General features: G+C 38.5%; 2 protein-coding genes across 3 annotated transcripts in view; both read right to left on the reverse strand.

The window, feature by feature from the left end:
* Positions 1-17,886, reverse strand: part of nt5dc1 (5'-nucleotidase domain containing 1) — an 83,996-nt gene extending 66,110 nt beyond the window's left edge. For both annotated transcript variants that reach the window (XM_088403779.1, XM_088403780.1), the window contains exons 1-7: positions 17,536-17,886; positions 11,702-11,793; positions 9,834-9,905; positions 9,301-9,410; positions 6,074-6,153; positions 5,884-5,965; positions 3,454-3,628 (exon numbers count right to left, since the gene is read on the reverse strand). In XM_088403779.1, coding sequence (XP_088259905.1) covers positions 3,454-3,628; positions 5,884-5,965; positions 6,074-6,153; positions 9,301-9,410; positions 9,834-9,905; positions 11,702-11,793; positions 17,536-17,628 — 704 coding nt within the window. In that variant the 5' untranslated portion in view covers positions 17,629-17,886. The remainder of the gene's footprint in view (positions 1-3,453; positions 3,629-5,883; positions 5,966-6,073; positions 6,154-9,300; positions 9,411-9,833; positions 9,906-11,701; positions 11,794-17,535) is intronic.
* Positions 17,887-19,140: 1,254 nt separating this feature from the next.
* frk (fyn-related Src family tyrosine kinase) overlaps positions 19,141-20,000 on the reverse strand; it is a 19,057-nt gene continuing 18,197 nt past the window's right edge. The window contains exon 8 of the mRNA XM_088403087.1: positions 19,141-20,000. This exon is cut by the window's right edge and continues 2 nt beyond it. Within this exon, the coding sequence (XP_088259213.1) occupies positions 19,794-20,000 (207 nt within the window). The 3' untranslated portion in view covers positions 19,141-19,793.

The following is a 20,000-nucleotide window of genomic DNA, read 5'->3' on the forward strand; positions in this document are numbered from 1 at the left end:
AGAATTGTCTGATGTCGTCCAGCAGTGTAATGTGGCGTTGGCTAAAGTCAGAAAAAGTGATTCTGCCAGTGATTGGTCTATTTTCAGACAACTAAGAAATAAATGTGCATCTCTTATTAAAAAGGCTAAATCAGAATATTATTTATGGGTCACAACTGAGAACCTAAACAACCCATTGAAATTTTGGTAAGTTGTTAAGTCTTTATCTGTGAACAAAAGCCCCCAGGTTATTCACACTTTTGTTTAAAAAAAAAAAAAAAAAAAAAAAAACAGTCCCAGTTTCTGACAGAACGGAGGTCTTAAATTATTTTAATAAGAATTTTACATCATCTGGGTCTTTGTTTGACACTTCTGGACTTGCCTCTTTGCCTTATTGTACAGACAGTCAAAAGTTTTCAGGAGAATCTTTTTTCATGTGTACCTTTTACTATGCATCAAGTTCACAAGGCTCTCAAAACGCTGAATCACAAAAAACCTCCTGGGCTAGATTCCATAGAGCCTTACTTTTTGAAAATGGCTGCTGCTTTTATTGCACAGCATCTGACAATACTTTTTAATCTATCAATTGAAAATAAAGAAATTCCTCCACTCTGGAAGTCAGTATTTATTGTTCCTCTCCTAAAACGAGGTGACTAACTACTGGCCAATATTAAATGTGTGTGCTTTGTCAAAAATTCTTGAATCCTTTGTTTATGATTAACTTAGAGTTTCTATAATCTAATGATCCTCTTTCAAAACTGCAGTCAGGCTTGAGGAAAAACCACAGTACCACCACTGCTGCTACAAAAGTGATCAATGATATAAAGTGGGCCCCCGTGTTATGAGATTAATCCGTTCCGCGGTTGGGGTCGTAAGGCGAATTCACCGTATGACGGGCAATCCAAACCTATGTTAGATACGTTAGCTAATGCATTTAAAACCCCAGGTGAAAACATCAAAATTGTGCATACATAGTAAAAATCGGTACCAAAATAGTATAGTAAGTACTACGTATATATAATATACATGTATACAAACAGAAAACATAAACAAAAAATATGGAATTGATTTATTTACCTTTGAGTGGCGCTTGTTATGCTCATATTCCCTAATAAGGGTTATCTCCAGCATCGTTCCCATATAAATCATCTTCTTACTTCTCTCTTTAACATCACTAGCAATCTTGGGACCCATGGCTAACCCTTTCAACTTTGATTTAAGCAGTAAAACGCACTATAAATACGGTTTTGTAACCACTCACAATCGAACAAAGCTTTACCGTTACGCCATTTTGAAACGAGTGAGGCCGACCAATAGGAGACCACCATCTCCGTGTGGAGACGCCGAGCAAGAGCAGAATTGTAGTGCCGCGTTGCAGGGGTGGCAAATGAAGATAAGTAAATACCGAAAAACGTCTGCAGATGGAGACGAAAAAACACAAATACAACCAAGCCCCTAGGGTCATGATAATTGCAAAACTGGGAAAGAGGTCCACTGTACTTGTTGCTCTTGATAAAAAGCAATACTGCATGCACTGCACTCTTTATTGATCTGTCAAAGGCATTTGACACTGTGGATCACACAGTCTAAAGCAAAGGCTTGTCAGTTTTGGTCTGTCATATCACGTAGTCTCCTGGTTCACTCATTATTTGAGTGACAGAGCCCTATGCATCAGATATGATGGTCTGTGCTCTGAATTTGTGAGTCCCCAGAAGGGGGTGCCACAGGGTTCTATATTAGGACCTCTCCTATTCATTCTGTAAATGTATTTGTGATTTTGTGTTGTAATCTCAATGGGATTTATCTGGTTAAAAAAGTAGAAGAACTATGTTACCGTCTGACAAACGGTAACTTAAAGATTCTAATTTGCTTTGAGGAAGATTGCATCAGTCAGCCACATAAGCAGAGTTATGATGTACAGACGCTCATTTCTATATTGGACATATTCTTACTTATGGTAATTACAGTAATGAGATGAGCTATACTAAAGACAAGTCTGTTGGCTGCTTTAGTTATAGCCAAAAAGCTGCTTTTGATAGCTGAGGTTGTTATCAAAATTATTTCCAGTAAAAGCAGCAAGTGGACTACACCAGCATCCAAGTCCATCCTTGTTCACACACAGGAACATTATAGTAGCTTTCAAGAAGGTGAAGTGATTCTTTGAGCAGACCAGGTTAGAGACTGTGAGGCTGCTACAAGGTTTGGGCTAATAGAGTAACGACCCTCACATGTCGCCCTACAGTGGAGGCTGTATCTGACAAAACAGGATAACGAAGAAGTAGGGTTTCGAATTATTTCAACAGCAAAATCTTTGCAACACTTCCTCGCACACGCAAATGCACCTCCCGATGCCCACTCACTCACCAGCAAGCAAAACACACAACAGGAGGCAGGCACCATACCCACAACAAATATACCTTATAAATATATATGCAAGAAAATATGAAGACATTACAAAGGTGACATGTATTCTGTTTTGATATCGATTTTTCACTGTCACCAAATTGTTGATGTGTCCTATATAATGCAACATGGAAAATACTAGAATTTAACCTTTAAATTAATTAAATTGCCCCGCCTCTCGTCTTCCATCCAGGTGTTTCGCGTTGTCTTAATTTTTTTCGCGTCTATTTAAAGTTCCTGTCCGTACCATGCTGCACGTTTCCTCGCAAACATTCCTCCTTGAGCCTCGTATTACCATGTCTCCCAGTCGCTGTCCCCTGTAAGTTTATTTTTGCTTCTTGTTCTGTTGCTACTTTATCCGTTTTTTGCCATTGTTGTTCCTTTCTTATATTTCCTATTAAAATATTTACATTTGAGTCAATCCGCCCTGCGCTCCTGCAATTTATTGGTTCCACCTCTCCCACGTCCTGCACCTCCTCACACCGCCATACCCCGCAGTGACAATATCTTTGGAGAAATCAGTTGACATGCTTAGTTAAAGTAACAACAGAAAATATGAATATTTTGCGTAGGTTTTAATGTTGCTCTGTCAAACCCAAATGGCCACCAAAATAAAATGATTTTATTAGTATGTGTAGTATAGACTTTTTACTGTAATCCTGAAACCTAATTGAATAACAAAGGATATAGTTGCATTAAAAGCCAACATGTATAAATCGTGCAGAATTTTCCAGTTCTTTGATCTTTACATTAAATGCATTTCACATCAAAGCATCGCTAGAAGGCACTGGGAAGGATGTTATGACTACTTAGTTATTAAACTACTAGGTGTGCCATCCATTAGCTAAACACTGCAGGAATGATGTGAAACAAAATGACACCAAAAATGATTAAAATACTGCACAAGGGTTAAGAATAACATTAAAAAATAGTGAGAAGACATGTAGTAAGTAAATCAAAATTATATGAAATAAATCATAAAGTCGTAAGTGTGAAGTGGCGAAGGAAAGTTGTATATTTTATTTTGATCATTTAAGAGGGAATATGAAAATCTTTAGTGAGAAGCCATACCCAAGGATGTGTTCACAGATGAGCCTGCAGTAGTCACTGTGGGAACTGGTAATAAGAAGGAGGACTTTCCCTTCATTCTTCATGCTGCGTAGCCAAGTCCTGACAGACTCAGAACAGGTCTGCAAGTAACGACCAGGGTCCCTCTTAACATTGGGGAAATAAGTCCCTGCATCCTCTGAAAAGAAGGAAGGCAGGCATATCGCAAGGTTAAAAGTGAGAATGCGATAAGTGAGTTACGCAAAGTAGGATTTACCCTCTTACAGACATTAAACGTACATAAATAAAACATATTAAAGGTGTCTTTTCAACTCAAGTTCAGCGTCTGTTGCTTCATCTCATTCAGAGCAGTCTGTAGTTAGTCAGGCTTGTCGCTATACTACAAGTATATCCACGGCTACACCAATATTCCTTTAGGGTAGTTCTCAAATAGTGGGGCTGAAGGTGCACGGAGCTATGCCAGGAGGGGGCGTGATTAACCTCAAGCAAGAGGCTTAAAAGTTAACATTTAGGCTAAAATGATTACATTTGTTAAGAGTGTACTTATATTGTTTTTTCTTCTATTATTGTTAAAAAGGACACCATTTCGGCTGTACCCATGCAGTGTTTTTTTTGTTTTTTTTTTATTGTCACCTCACCAAATGGGGCACGCAAAATGTTTTCTCTTTCTTAAAGAAAGGCTTTGCAAAAAAGAATTGAGAAACACTGCTTTAGGGTAAAGTGTTCAGCAGAGAGTGAGACGAGCACACAGCAACCCTGGAGGATGCCTGTAGTGTCTCAGCCAATCAGCTTACCGGGTAAGCTAATTGCTTGGTTCTTTGATGAATACTTGAAAAATATGCGATGTAGCGAAGCTATGAAACTTGAACCACGATATAGCGAGGGATCACTATAATTTATTTCCAACAGCCTTTTGTTTTCATTTATAGTATGTCTTGACCGCCAGCTTTTGGCCAGCCAGTCATGTTTGGTATGTGCAGCGTTTGCTTCCTTTTTTAACAGCTGTTGAATCATAGTTACTGTGCTAAGCTAACGATAGTGCAGCACTGACAGCACAGTATTTAGCACGGTATCGGCGACTTGATTGCGACATTGAAACTTTTTTGAACTTCATCTTGACCTTGCGACAAAACGCCCGCGTAGAGCGTGAATGACGCGCAGTTTCTTTTTTGCTTGTTTCACAATGTAAAATTTTAAAATATCAAACTTAGCATCAGAAAAATTGTTAATTTCCTGAAATTTGACTAAAACGATAACTATAAGGTGCACTAGATTATAAGGCGCACCCTCAATTAATTACATATTTTAAAACCTTTTCCATATATAAGGCGCACCAGATTATAAGACGCACCCTCAATTAATGACATATTTCAAAACTTTTTCAATCACAATATACTAATACTCAAAGTAATGACAATAATAACTCAAATAATAACTCTAAACTCTCAATAGCAAAAAAACTCAATGTCAATATGACCAACCTTGTTCAACTGTAAACACACAAAAGAAACAGGTTAAGCTTACTTTATCAGTTCATTCCCCATCTACGAATCCCAATCTCCAAAAACTTCACAAGAGTGGTTTTCACATGATTTTAACATGATATAGGGCATGACCAAGAGGGGACTCAAAATCTGCCCCTCCTTGGCCGAAGCGTCCCCACTTGGTGAATGTGTCCCCTGTTGGACTGGGGATTTGATTGATTGAGTTCTGTGTCAATCAAAGCTTGAGTTATGATGCAGGGCAGTATGTTTAATAATTCACTTTCATGGCACACTTTCCAAGAAAAGATGGATTTCACGAGGCTGGGTTAAACAACATTTTTGCTGTATTTCAATATGTAATTTACGTTGTGGGCACTTTCAGAACCATATGTATGAGTGGAGGCTATTTTAAAGACATACAGTATATTTAAAATGATATATGTATCGGAGTATCTTAAAACCTACAGCCAATTTATAAAAACTATATAACGCAAATAGTGATTCTCCTCTTAAATTATGGTTCAGGGGAGTTTGGGAATGATAGTCATTAGAGATCAGACCAGCATCTCTATACCAACAATTAAACATTTTTTTACTTGAGTTCCAAAGTCTTTAAAGATGAACTACTGCAATGCTCAGCTGTGAGCATTTGTGAAGTGTATTTGTGAATATTAAAGTTCATCCAGGTAATTTCATTCTCAGGGCAATTGGATGGATTGCAAATTTACTCTTTTGGTTGTCTTAGACTAGGGGGACATACTAAAAAATATGAAGTAGAAAAACCTGAAAAACTACCCCTAGAAGTTTGAAGATTCCAATTCTAACTTTTATGCTGGCGAAACATACTTAACATTAACAATGTGTTGTATGCAAAGTATGTGTCTATTCTATCCAATAAATTCAGTGCAGGGTTGCTATCAAATGTACTGAATTTGAATAAACATCATACCTCTAAATGCTGATGTGTTGTAATTGTGGTCAATGGCAGCGACAATGTCTTTCCAAAAGTCAGAATTCACTTCTTTACCCCACTGTTCACAAAATATAAATAAAAAAAATATTTTGAGAATTATTTTCATTGAAATTTAAACCCATTTACATGAAAATGTATACTGTGGATGGTTTTAATTAAATATTACCTTTTCTAACATGTCCACAACTCTTCCGCAGAGGAGAGCACCAGGTAGATCAAAGTAGTTGTCATATAAATAGTATTTAGCTGCATAGACCAAAACACAATAGAAAAAAAAAACAGTCGTAACAGACATTGTGAAAGAAAGACTCTCAAATAAGACATTTGTAACATATTTAACATACCACAGTATTGATCACATAGTTAAGCCAGGGGTGCCCAAGTCCAGTCCTCGTGAGTCCTTAACAAACCTCTTTTTGATGTCACCCTCCTTTGATACACCGGATTTCAATTATCAGGATCATCATATAGATATATATATATATATATATATATATAATTGATTCACATAAGATTTGTGATTCTCATTTACTGCCATTTAAAACGATTTAAAATGTCACTAACTCGATTCTGAAAATGAAATGAAATCAATACATTTCCTGTCGACTTCCATACTACGTTGGAGGCTTGCTATGACATAACATCACCACACAACAGATTCTGGAAAGTCAAGCCTACGCGGTAGGATGCACACCCCTCCTCATTGAAAGCAGTTTTGTTGCATTTTGCAAACTTCTGTGATGCACGAAAGCCACAAGGGCACGAATGTAAATGCTTCTAATGAAAGAAGTGTGTCCGTCACAACCCTGGTGATTGCGTAAGCATTAAAAGTGTCTTTTCCCTATTGCAGGCCCTATTCATGTTGCAAATGAGATTAATATCTCATTAATAGCTATCCTCGCTCTCTCGTGTGCACGTGATTTAAATGAGCTAATAGGAACAAATATTTATACAGAACAGAAAGCAAATAGGCTCAACACATCACAAAGTTTCAGGGTGTCCACAAAAGAAAATAAAACAAAACAAGATAAAATACAAAACAATATGTGCAAACTCCACACACACATATTACTCACAAAAATGTACAGTAAATGAATAAAAATACTGTCTATACTGTACTAAATAATATGTTACAATTGTGATTGATGCTCCCGACATGCTCAGAGATTAAAAAACTGGCAAACATTTTATGCTTTGCCCATATTCTCAATTTTGCTGCTCACTTGAAAAACTTTTTTTTATTTATATCTTGTTTTTCATAATTGTACTGATAACGTTTTTCACAATTTTCACGCATTATTGTGGTACTGCAAGTTCCTGTGAAATGACAATGTCTGTGCTGTCTGTTATGTGCTGTCTCTTGTCCGATCTATCAATGTAGCTTCTTACAATCCAAACATGGAATTGGTCAGCTGGGCTCTTGACTCAATCGACAATTTTTTTTCTATGAGAAACGCAAGCAGGGGGGAGCCTTCTTGACCACCAGGAACATCTACCGCCAGATATGCCATGGATCTGGTGGAGGATGTCAGTCTAATTGTCCACAGTGGATGTGAAGGACATCTACATTATGGATTTTTAATAACAGGGATCATTATCCTTATTGGAGTTGGTAGATTGGAAGGGAGGCTGCTGGTCTTCTGAAAGGCATGGGGCAAGCGATCAACGCTCAGACTCATGCTGCGAGTGGGCTGTACTGAAAGAATGGATGCGGTTCTTGAATCCTGGGCAAAATGGTTGTCATCATGGAGAAGTTGGAGGTTTCCATCAAAGAATGTATTGCTAATTTGGCCAATTGAAGCTCAGTCAGTCTCATGCTTTGGACTCAAGGTGGATCACACTTTATTGGCCAGCTCCCAAAACAACCACCATCTGGACTCTCTCCCCCCGAAGGACAAGAAGTTCTTGAGATACGACAATCCATCCTCTATCTCCTATCAGGTGACTTTAAGACTGTTGGTTGGAATGGACTGGCAGCTCAAGGACATTCTTACGCTCACACTTCCACAGATATCATATACATGCACATCCCCAATCTTCAACATCACCGCTGGTCCTAATCTCCACCCGCGTGGCATGACTGCCACCGCAGAAGCACCAGACTGGCTGCTGCCGGCAAGGGCTGCGTCATGGGCCCCCTTCCCTCACCACATGTTTGTGCGAGATGTGTTTTAGTATCTTTTTCTGTTGTCACAATTGAGGGATTTTTTTTCCACGCTTTTCATGCCTTTGTGTGAGACATTTTTCCTACCAATCCTCCTGTCACAATATTTTCCAGCTGCAGCAAGCCCAGCATGGCGAAGACCGTAAGGGCTTGCAGTCTTTCTCCCCGTCAGTCCATTGTAGTACATGTTTCTTGGAAAGGTCGAAGTCAAAATGTAATTGCAATGTACTTATGCAGGTGTATTGATAATAAAGTGTCACGGGGGAAGGAGAGAGGACCCAAGAGCACGCACGAGCTGGTAAGAGCACTGACGGAGCATTTAATGAGCGGGATATGGGTCGAAATACCAAAGGTCCAGACAAGTCGGCAGGCAATCGAGCGGTCAAGGAAGAACGGGGTCAGAGAACAGGCAGACAGGCAGGAAGAATTGCTGGAAAGCTCAGCGTGGCACACTGAGACGATCTGGCGGGTTGTGGAGGGAAGTGACCGGGCTTTATACTGGGCGGGTAAGTGGTTGCAGGTGTTAGTGATCGAGGCTGATTAGCAGGGGGGCTGAGCAGGTGTGGTGAGGCTGGAAGTGAGGTGGCTGAACTGGAGAACTGTGACAATAAAGGCTATTTTATCTATCTATCTATCTATCTATCTATCTATCTATCTTGTTCTACCTTTTAATTTTTTTTTCATATTTTTTTGTTATGGAAGCTACACAATTTACAGCTTGCTTCAAAAAGTAGCAGTTGTCTACATGTCTACACGTTCCTTACTAATTAAAACTTAAATTAAAATGTAAATGCAAAAAACAAAGAAACAAAAAAAACAGACAGTCTCCCTTTGTTATTCTTTCGTGCACAGTAGCCAGAAGCAATATGATTATTCTTTTTGCATCTGTAAACTGAAGGAAATTCATATTTTTCAAATTCAATATATCAATAAACTGAAAGCAAAACTGAAGCAGAAATCTTTTCTTTGATTGAATCAAATTGAATCGTTTTGAATCGATCCAGAATCAATATTCGATTCAGAATCAAATCTGAGCCCCCAAATTGGAATTGAATTGAATCATGCGAAAGTCAAACATGACCACCCCTAATTGTCGGACTTCTGCAAAGGTTTCTGAGCCGATCATTTGAATTAGGTGTGTTTTTGAAGGGTAACATTGAAAAAAGAATGAACCAGAGTCTCGAGTATTGGACTTGAGCAACACCTAAAAGTAAAGTGATTAAAAATACCAGATCTTGCGAATGAGGTATTGAGGCTGTTAAAGTGTTTCCATTCCCTTTTTGGACCATAATGTTTGGTGATCTCCTCAGAGCTCAGGTCAGTTGTCCCATGTGTTGCTCTAATCAAGGAAAGCATTCAGGCAGGTTTTTATACTCATCTCACCTCAAAATGACTCAAGAACAAAGACATCAACATGCACTTTCAATATTCTGGTCACCCAGTAATTCGGTGAAAGGATAGAGAGGGAACTTATTCATCTTTTTAGCACAAGTCAGGATGTGTGGTAATGTCAGCTCAACAGAAGAAATTGCTTTCAACTGAAAGAGGCCATGGCAGTGAATCTCTGGTTTTAACCTCCAAGTCCCTTTACACATTGTACACATTGATAATGATCTTCCTTTGTTGTTGTGTAAATGTGTGATTTTAATCTCGAGATTGGGGGGGGGGGGGGGGGGGGGTCATTTTAAACAAACAGTATAAGTGTCATACATAAACGACGAGCTGATTCTGGAAGTGTGTGTTTTATAGGGTAAAAGCCTACCTTAATACTGTTCCATCTTCAGCAAGTTTCACTAAGTTTCCATCTTCAAGGTCCACCACTAGGCCCTTAAAACTGGACAAAAAAATCATGAATTAAAAACTGTACCTCTTTCAAGTTTCAACAAAACAAAAGTTATTAAAATGTTCCTTTCCATTTCAAAGTTGTTAATTGTTTACATTAAGTCAGCATACAAGACAGTCAGTTGTAATGAATTAAACTGCATTTTCCGCATCCTTCTACGGAAAAGAAGAATGCCTTTATTGTCATTGTATAACAGATATAGTGTACAACGAAATTGGGAGAGCTGCTCTGTGAAAAAAAAAAAGATTCTCATAAGAGTCAGGATTCTCATTTACTATGATTTAAATTGATTTAATGTGTCCCTAAATCGATACTATGTTTGAAATGAAATCGATACGCTTCCTGTTGGAGTCATGACGTCACCACGCAGTCCGTTCTGGAATGGATGCACAAACACAATGGAGGAAATTCAACTACCCACCGAAAGCAAGCAGTCTCATCATGTTTTCGAAACGTGTGTGGTGCAGGAAAGCCACACAGCTGCGAATGCAATGGCAATGTTTCACTCTGCTGCTGGAGTTTCACCATAACGGATTTTCTTATATTATAAGGATTAAAAGTGGCTTTTCCTGATCATGGGTCCCAATAACATTAAATTTTTGAGTCCTTTCTCCTAAATAGATCAACGACTGGAATAGCGGTATGTCAAATTGTATTTATAAAGCACATTTAAAAAGACCATGGTCAAACAAAACAGTCTTTACCCTGGTCTTGGGCGGGGCCAGTAGCAGCTAGTCAGCAGAACGAAAGGCTCTAACTGGGGTGTGGTAATGCAGGAGTTTGGCTAAGTAACGGTCAATCTATAGATTGAGGCAGAAATATATATTTTTTAATTGAATCTCATCGTTTTGAATCGAAAATTGATTCCGAATCGAAGACCTCAAAATTGGAATCAAATCTTGAGACAAATTCCCACCCTTAGTGCATATTAAATCAATATAACAGTAAATTAAAAAAAAAAAAAAAAAAGTTTCACAAAATGCAATTGTTGTTTACGGTGCATTTTTGTTTTGTTATTTAGAGCAGGGCTTCTCAAACATTTTGGAGTCAGGGACCCCTTTTTGTAAATCAAATGTTCCAAGGACTCCCACTGTAAATGCGTAAACAAAACAAAACAAAAAAAATAATCTAAACCTAACATAAGTGCCCTTTTTGTTTACTAAGATTATCACTTTGACAACAAGTATGCAAACAAAATGTTCCCTTTCAGTCATACAAAAGATTACAAAATAAAACTTGCAAATTGTATACATCCTCATAACAAACTGGGTCAATTATATCGAAACAGGGCTCTGCCAAATATTTAGCTTTCATCGTTCAAGGTCGTTGATGATGACGAGGATTACGTGAATCTGAAACCCTTTTAGAAATATATTAAACTGGTTGAATTGATTGCTTTATTGAAGAGTCATGAATACTTTCACTATTTCAGATAAAATCAAATGAAATTAACACAAATATGTATTTTTTATTAATAACCCAAATTAATAACCCAAATTATTTCAAGAAAATCACAAAATAATATAATGTGAAAAATGTATACTTTTTTTTTTTTACGTTCATGTATTCTCTGTTAGCGACTTGCTTTTAAAAGCTGCTTTTGTTCTTTAGCGACTTGGGAGTTGACATTTACTAACCCTAACCCTTTACATAAAATTAATTAAAGACAATACGTTTTCAGACTCCAAATTTTTATTTATATATATATATATATATATATATATATATATATATATGTGTGTGTGTGTGTGTGTTTTTTATATATGTGACGTTTCCATCTGACTTACCAAAAATCCCAAGTAGCAGGCGTTAGGTTTAACAAGTCCTTATCATAGCCTTTATGTTCCACCAGATACCTGGCAAAGCTCTCGTAGATCAGCTGTAAAAATGCATAAATTAAGACATTACTCAAAGCAATCTGCTACACAAAAAAACATAGAGAAGGTGTACATACATATTTCAAAGATATTTGAAACAATGTGACAGTAGGGGCTAAAATGTCCTCCTGGTGGTGTGTTACACCCTGCACATGATAGCATGTAGCCAATTAGCCAACCAAGGCTCCGCTATAAAAAAAGAATGTAATACACGTGTTAGCGCTCAATCATTGGCTCTGAGGTCCGCCCTCTTCCGGGGTTATCTTGGCGTTCTTCATCGTGCACGGAAGACTAGTTTCAAGGCCTTGTGCCGTTTGAGTTCAACGTTTGACGCCACAATCAGCTTGGTCTGCAATACAGCCGGGTGATTGGCTCCACTCTTCTTTTCTCACAGTAACATACTAATCTACTCCATTATAATAACATTAGAAGCTGCTGCTTTGTTTTGGCTTACAGAAAACAGTGCAATGTCGCTTGGGAGTGGTGCTTACCTGGTGCGTCACAAGGACAAGCACCCTCCTGAAAGCGTTTGGTACTGCAGACTCATACCCATCCTGTTTTTAGTGCTTTTAGGCAATGTTTTAATTCAATCTTAAGCGTAGCGGCGTGATTGTCTTCCGTCCTTGCCATTAAGTTGTTTTTCTTTTTTTTCCTTCTTCCACAGGATTGGAGACTCCCGATGCCGGTCCTGCTTGACGGTGCCATTTTCTTTCGCTGCTGTGATATTTTTTAAGGTTGAGTGTTCATGGGAACGTGTGTGTATGTATATGTGGGCGTGTGTTTGTGTGTGTGTGTGTGTGTGTGTGTGTGTGCGCGCATGTGTGTGAACTTCACTTGGGTTGTGGTTTTGCTCCATGGGATTCCCCTACTCTCCAGTGTAATGGCTGCAGAAGTTGTCATTTTACGTAAAATAGCACCTTGTAATTAATATGAATAAATTGCCGTTTGAATATTGGACACATGCCTGTCTCTTTAACCCAATGACACATTAAGATAGAAAAAAAATGGAAAACACACATTATTCCATTGAGGGCATCTTCTAAAGAATATAATTTAGGCATATTGTATATCCTTCAGATGATGCGGTCAAGATAATGGATGGATGGATATGTTATATTGTATAAGAGTCAGCAGGTGTCCGTATTGAGTAACAGAGTAAAACAGTAGACGTGGGCATCTTAAGTTTTTTTGCTGGTCTGATGGTCCTCAGGCATCAATACCCTGCCTCCCTTCCATCATTGTCGGGCCAACATTAATTTTTTTCTTTTTGTTTTGTTTTCTTTTTTTTTTTTTTTTTTTTTTTTTACATCATAAATATGAATCGGCGAACCATTTGACACCTGCTGATCCATCGCTCACTTCTGTCATCAACTCCCCTTGTATGCACTCCCTCCCCCCAAAATGGAATCACCCTCTCAATTATAACCGCTTGATCATCCATTATAAGTGATGGTTCCATTCAAATGTGTCACGTTTGTCTAAATTTCATCTGTCATATACACTACGGGTAAAAAGCAAGGTATTGGTGACCTTAAATTTACTAAATATTGCCATTAATAAAGGAACTCAAAAATTTCTACCTCACATTTCCTGGCTAAGAGTTAATCAGAGTGAGCTTGTCACTTTGGGATGTGCCCATTGGTCACTGGAATGACATCACCTCAGCGTGCAGAAAGGCATCCTGGAATGCTTTGCTGAAGTATAGGCAAGCAATTTGTTCATATAAACTATACTTTCAAGAGCAAAATAACACAAAACTCTCGAAACACTCAAATTATAAACATGGTACTTTTGGTCTGTACAATAATCTCCCTGAGCAAGATCGTATGCAGTATGCATTTTGGTTTATAAAATTGGTCAGCACAATGACATCCCCTATAGTGTTGGCTGTGTTGATGCTATGAAGAAAAAGCAGTGACTTGAACCAAGGCAGCTGATTCACTTAACTGACATACAGTACTCCACTTCTTGGTGGCAGAGTTAAGGGAGTATAGTCTCATTTATTATAATGTGACTCAGTTCATAGACACTGGAAGCCAGCAACATGACAAACGTGATAAATAGTTGGCTTGTATTTCCGTCTGCAAAAGAGGGGCATTGGGCCGACAGACATCCAAGGGAATATCTATCACAACGATTACGATGACGGATTAAAAACACACTTCCGACATTCTTATAACATTATTATTTTTGAGCGTTCCAGTCATTCGTAGGTGCGTTGACAAATCGGGCGTCTGTTAGCGATGGACTGACAGACTGCCCACCTCTGTCAAACACTATTGACGGTATCAATATTGTTTGCTCAATGTGTCACACCGCAAAACAAAGACTCATCTACCCTATACTGCGGTACACTGAAAAAATGATACACTGCTATAAGTCACATGTACGGCTTCTATGAAAGTATAGTGTTTCATGCTGTGTTAAAATACTGTAATCAACCAAATACAAAACGCACCTGTGTATACCTTTAATATTGTGTATACCAGTGTATACCTTTAATATTAAGGTCAAATTCTGGTATTTTCTACATTACCGTGAATTGGACGCACCAACAATTTGGCAAAAGTTCAAAAACTACTGCAAAACAGAATAAATCTCATCTTCCTAATCTTCCCAATTTCTATATTATTATTGTGTTCATATCCATAACTTATATATTTGTTGCAGGTTAAGAATGTTTACAATTTGTCACATTATAATAGATCAGTGTAACATTGAATGCGCTTGAAGCAGTTGTTTTTCCTTGTCCTTGTGACACAGCTTGTGTTCATTTTTCCATTAATACCCAAAGTTGTGTACCATCTGTGTTCCATCAAGTTTGTGATTATGTGTGTATGCTAAAAGACCAGAACTTAATAAACGAGTCAAATAGAATACCTTTCTGTCTTCTCTAACCAGAGGTCTCAGCTCCATACCTTGCCACTCTTAATTGAATCAGCTGGAAACATAACCTTTACATGATCTTCTCCATTTTAGAAATGTTCCTGCGTGTGAACAAGGATGGACTCAGATGTTGGTTATGTCTGCTCACTTCTTTTAGTAAAAATATTGATGTAACAATCTCCGCTAACACGAGCTGCTAACAGCCAACAGACATCCGCCCTCTAGCGCGTACAGTTACGGTAATTATTGTAAGTAAGAATACGGCTGATTAAAAAATGCACTCCGATGCGTCAAAACTCGGCTTATGTGACTAACAGATCAATCTTCCTCAAAAGGTGATGAATTAAAAAAAATATATAATCTTCAAGTTACAGTTTATGGTACACATCCATACTTTAGCCCTTCATTTTGAGGAAAAAAGTGTGTCTTATATCTGGGGAATTACGATGACTCAACAGGCACCTATTATTTTCTAAACCACTGGCAACAAATGTGTGTACATCCCTGATTGAAAATGTCTAAGTTGGACGGAATAGCTATTTTCCCTCCCTGGCACCGTCCATCACAAGTTCTAACATCTACCTGCTGCAAGATGTCCTAGAGGAATTGTGGACAATGTTGGCCCCACAATATATTGATACTTTGGAGACCATGCATCCATCCATCCATTATCTGAAGCCACTTATTCTCACCAGGGTTGCTAGCTTGCTGGTGCCTATCCCAGTAGTCGGCAAGGGCTATCCTGGACTGGTTGCCAGCCAATCGCAGAGCACACAGTGATCAATAATCATTCACACAGCCAAACAGACCTAATGACAATTTAAAGTGTCCAATACAACTGCCATGCATAATTTTGGAATGTGGGAGGAAGGCGGAGGGCCCAGAGAGAACCTAAGTGGGCAGAGGGAGACCATGGAAACGCTACACAGAAAGGTCAGAGTGCGCTGGAATTGAACTGGGGACCTCTGAACTCGTTAGGCCAGACATGTCCAAAGTCTGGCCCCTGGGGCCAAAAGCGGCCCGTGGTCAATATCCATCCAGCCCGCAGCCTCCGTCATAAAATCAATAACGTCTGGCCCGCATGGAGAAGTCATACATTGGGCAGCAGCGCTGTTACCTGCGTGTGCTAAATGCTGCCACCTATAGGCTCAATTAGGAACAGCAAATTAGTATATGAGTAATTGACTGTTTGAGAACGTAATTTTCTAAAATGGCGAAAATCAACAAAAGGAGGAAAGTTGAGCTGCAGTGTGACGCAGTAAGCTGCGGTCAGCACCAGCAGCTTTATATCGCCAATTTTACTAACAGCTGGCCAAGGACAAGTTTCCGAGAGATTCGACCATTTGGTAAGAAAATGCTAAGCTTGTTCGGTTTGACGTATTTGTGTGAGAAGACATTCTCGGTTATGAACTTAAATAAGAGCCATGTGAGGACACGGCTGTCAGACTCTCACTGATAAGACATCTTGTGCATCCATACTACTGCCATACAGCCACACCTGGCCTTTGTCCTGCACTCCAGATCTCAGTTTCACCCATCACACTCATGCGGACAAGTCTTTTTTTTCTATTCCAGAATAATAACCATTTAAAAATCCAATCAACATTTGTAGTTACTAATTTCATATTTTAAATGAGCCCTGCACTTGTTGATATGACTATTACTTGTTCATTTCTCTGTTATTGTGTTTAAAAATTCAATAAATATTAAACTGCCATGATGAGATATTTTTTTACGCTTCAAATGTCATTTGCACCCAAGAGTACAATTACTTCTGTTCAACTGTTACAAAACAGTTAGAGTTAAAAAAAAAAGTGAATATTCAATTTCAATATTTAATGTCAATTCAATTTTGATGAGCATGTTTCAAATTAACCAAAACACATGCTTAAGATAGCTGAAATGAAAATAAAAAAGCAAATGTTAAACACAGAACGGCTCGCTGAAATGTATTTAAATTAATTGCTGTTATATGTAAAGAATGCCTGCCAAGGTTGCCCCCCCCCTATATTTTTAACACACAAAATCTGGCCCACTTTGCAAAAAGTTTGGACACCCCTGTGTTAGGCGGATGCGCTAACTACTTTCCACCACTTTGGAGTCAGATTTTATATTTGCATGTAGAGATATGCTCACATTTGTTGCCAGCGGGTATGTCAATCAAATTGTGTGGAGCCAATTTGAGGGTTAATTTCAGTATCCTTACCATTGTACACACTTATACGCCAGAGGTCATCAAATTTACACCAAGAACTCTCGGGATGCCTTTCCATGGTTTTGGTAAAACTCTCCTGAAACGCACCTGGTTCAAATGATTTGTTTATCAGGCTTCGGCAGAGATAAAAGGAATTAGGTGTTTTGGGTTTTGCACACATCACAAACATGAAAGGTAGATGCGTGTTAGGAACGGAGCTGGTGACCCCTGAATTATTTAACATTAAAAGAAAGGGTTCTTTCAAGGACGATGTCTTAAAATATGGACAAAAATTTGAGGAGGGAACAAATGCTTTCTGTACTTTAAGGTCAAACATCGAAATATTAATTTAAATGTGTTATTAACTGTTTAAATGCTGTATGCGTTTAAATTGAATCGTGCCCACATGCGCTTTATTCGTCCGCTGTTCTCTATTTTCTAAACGAAAGGTCGCTCGATTATTCATGTCTACATTTCGATTATTCAATTAAACATGTACAGTACTGTCAAAGTTTAAATACATACAACGCACGTGCATTGTGCATGCATCTGTCAGTCGATTATTAAACGCGTTCCCTGCTCTGGACAATATTTGGAGTAGTTATTCACTGTGCTTTGCGGCGTCACATATTGCACCTAGCAGAATGCGTTTTATCATACTCACCTTGGAGGTCTCCTTCAGATGGTACCGGCAGAGCGTATGGTCTAAGTCGAAACCGATAACATCACTGTCTAGCAAACTGAAAAATTCTGTCATCGTAGCTGTAGCTTTAGAACGTTCTTAAAACGTGTTGTAGAATCTGTCACAATGCACACCTTCAGATGTATAGGGCCACACAATAAGACACACGATTCAAGCGGTATTGACGGTTAAAAAAAAAAAGATGTTGCAGCCTTTAAGTACACCTCACTACGTCAGCCGACAGTACAGAAGAACCGACTGATTTGTTTGATATTATTTATTTCGGTTCTACCTGGTGTTGAGAATATCTCATCATACGCGGGCGCCTGCGTCTTCGTCTTCGAAAATACACGGAATGTGAGCTCCCTTCAACAACATTACTGCCACCCTTCGGTTACGGTTGTTGCAGCACGCAAGCGACATTCCAACGTGGTGGCCACGTTGGTGGGGGCAACTTGTCCCTTTCCACAACAAATTTCAGTTGGGTATACCTTTTCCGTCGACGTCAAAAGATGTTAATCGTGTCCAGAACGTTCGATGTTAAAAATAGGTACGCGTTTTGTTAAATGCAATAGAGGATATGGAGTTATTTCACCCTTTTCCGACTGAGGATCATGGTCTCAGATTTGGAGGTGCTGATCTTCATCCCAGCACTTCACACTCGGCTGCGAACCGCTCAAGTGAGAGTTGGAGGTCACGACCTGAAGAAGCCATCAGCACCACATCATCCGCAAAAAGCAGAGATACAATGTTGAGACTTTAAAACTGGACCTAGCTAGAAAAATAAAATAAAAAAATAAAAAATAAACTGTTGTTTTATTTGGGAGCTGCCCTCCAGGAGCAACAATTTATCATGTGGACTTTGTCACTCCAGGAGCAACAGTTTATCATGTGGACTTTATCACGACCAAGTTTCCAGGGAAAACTTCTTTAAACACACACACACACACACACACACACACACACACACACACACACACACACACACACACACGCACACAAAAACCTTCCCAATGCTTTTTGTGTCGTATAACATTTGTTACATTACATCACAGTTAAATTTGAAGCATTGACTGGCCTTGTCAAAACGTTTAGCTGCTTAACTACAATGGAGTAAATTGACAGGAAGCTCATTCTCCCTGACCCTTTCATCACACTTCTGCCCTAACAATTATTAAAATCAAATTACCAATCTTGTCCCATGTCCATAAATTCCTGCCCAGTAAATGTGTCCTAGGTCTTTTTAGTATTTGTTTTGCAATACCATTGCAAAAGAGTATCTATTAATTTTCACTGCTTTTATTCTTGGCATATGGCAATCGTCAATTTTTTTTGTTTTTTCTTGAAGGTCCTCTGCAGTCGTGTTCACCCACACTTTGTGCATTTGGCATTTTCTAAGTCTATTTTCAGATACGTATTAGTTTCAGTATTAGTTGTAACAGAGAGAAACTGCATTGTGATTCTTCTGTCCTATAGAGTTGAAGAAACTTGCATTCATGAGCAATCAAAACAGACTTCATTTTGAAGGAACAATCCATATCCAGAAACCTCTAGTTATGCTGCTATGTGAACAAAAACAAACAAATGTTTGATTCACTGGTTTTATTCAGAATAAAATACAGTAAGCTTTTCCAAGCAGTTGATGTACAACTCATTATAATAAAGTAAACCTGTGGAACTTTAAAATGATACGCTTAGTTACAGTTACAAATCATACAGAGTGAAACTATTAAAAAGATGCTTACGCTAATACATACATCAAATGAATAACACCCACAAATAACCAAGTATCTAACATGTCAATCAGAATAATTAAAATATTTTGTCTAATTGTCAAAAAATAGTGCACACAGTCTAACTACTGTTACTGTACATGGCTTCAAGACTTAAGATCAAATGTAATCAACTGAGGTAAGGTGTTGTGAGCATGATTCACTCATTGTCAAATGTTAAAAGCACAGCCGGTGGCAAATGGAAAGAATGTGTCTCGGGTGAGACTGGTTAATCAAGATTGTTAAAGACTAGGTGTACTTTCCTGAAAGCAGTTTTTGAGCCTGTTCACTTAGGCTAACCACAAAACAGGAGGACTGCAGCGATAGCTTCCCTACAGGATTACATCCAAAGTTCAATCAGAATGTAAATTTAACTGTGGAATTTGGAAAACACATCTTGATATAATGTCTGTATCATTTCAATTAATTTTGGTTGACATTTGTATAATTTTGTCTTCACTCAATGTGCTAATAGGTGGCAGTGTCATCATAGGAAGTAGCACTCAGGTCAAAGAAGTCCTCCAACTTCCACTGCAAAGTCTCAAATGTGGGCCGGTCATGTTCATTCTCATCCCAGCAGTCCATCATTATTTCATACATGACTTTTGGGCATTTGGGAGGACGTGACATTCTGTAGCCTTGAGGAACTTTTTGGACAACCTGGTAATTTGTCAT

This window comes from Hippichthys cyanospilos, chromosome 20 (assembly GCF_059441005.1).
Source record: "Hippichthys cyanospilos isolate Australia breed blue-spotted pipefish chromosome 20, RoL_Hcya_1.0, whole genome shotgun sequence".
In the NCBI taxonomy this organism is placed as follows: Eukaryota; Metazoa; Chordata; class Actinopteri; order Syngnathiformes; family Syngnathidae; genus Hippichthys; species Hippichthys cyanospilos.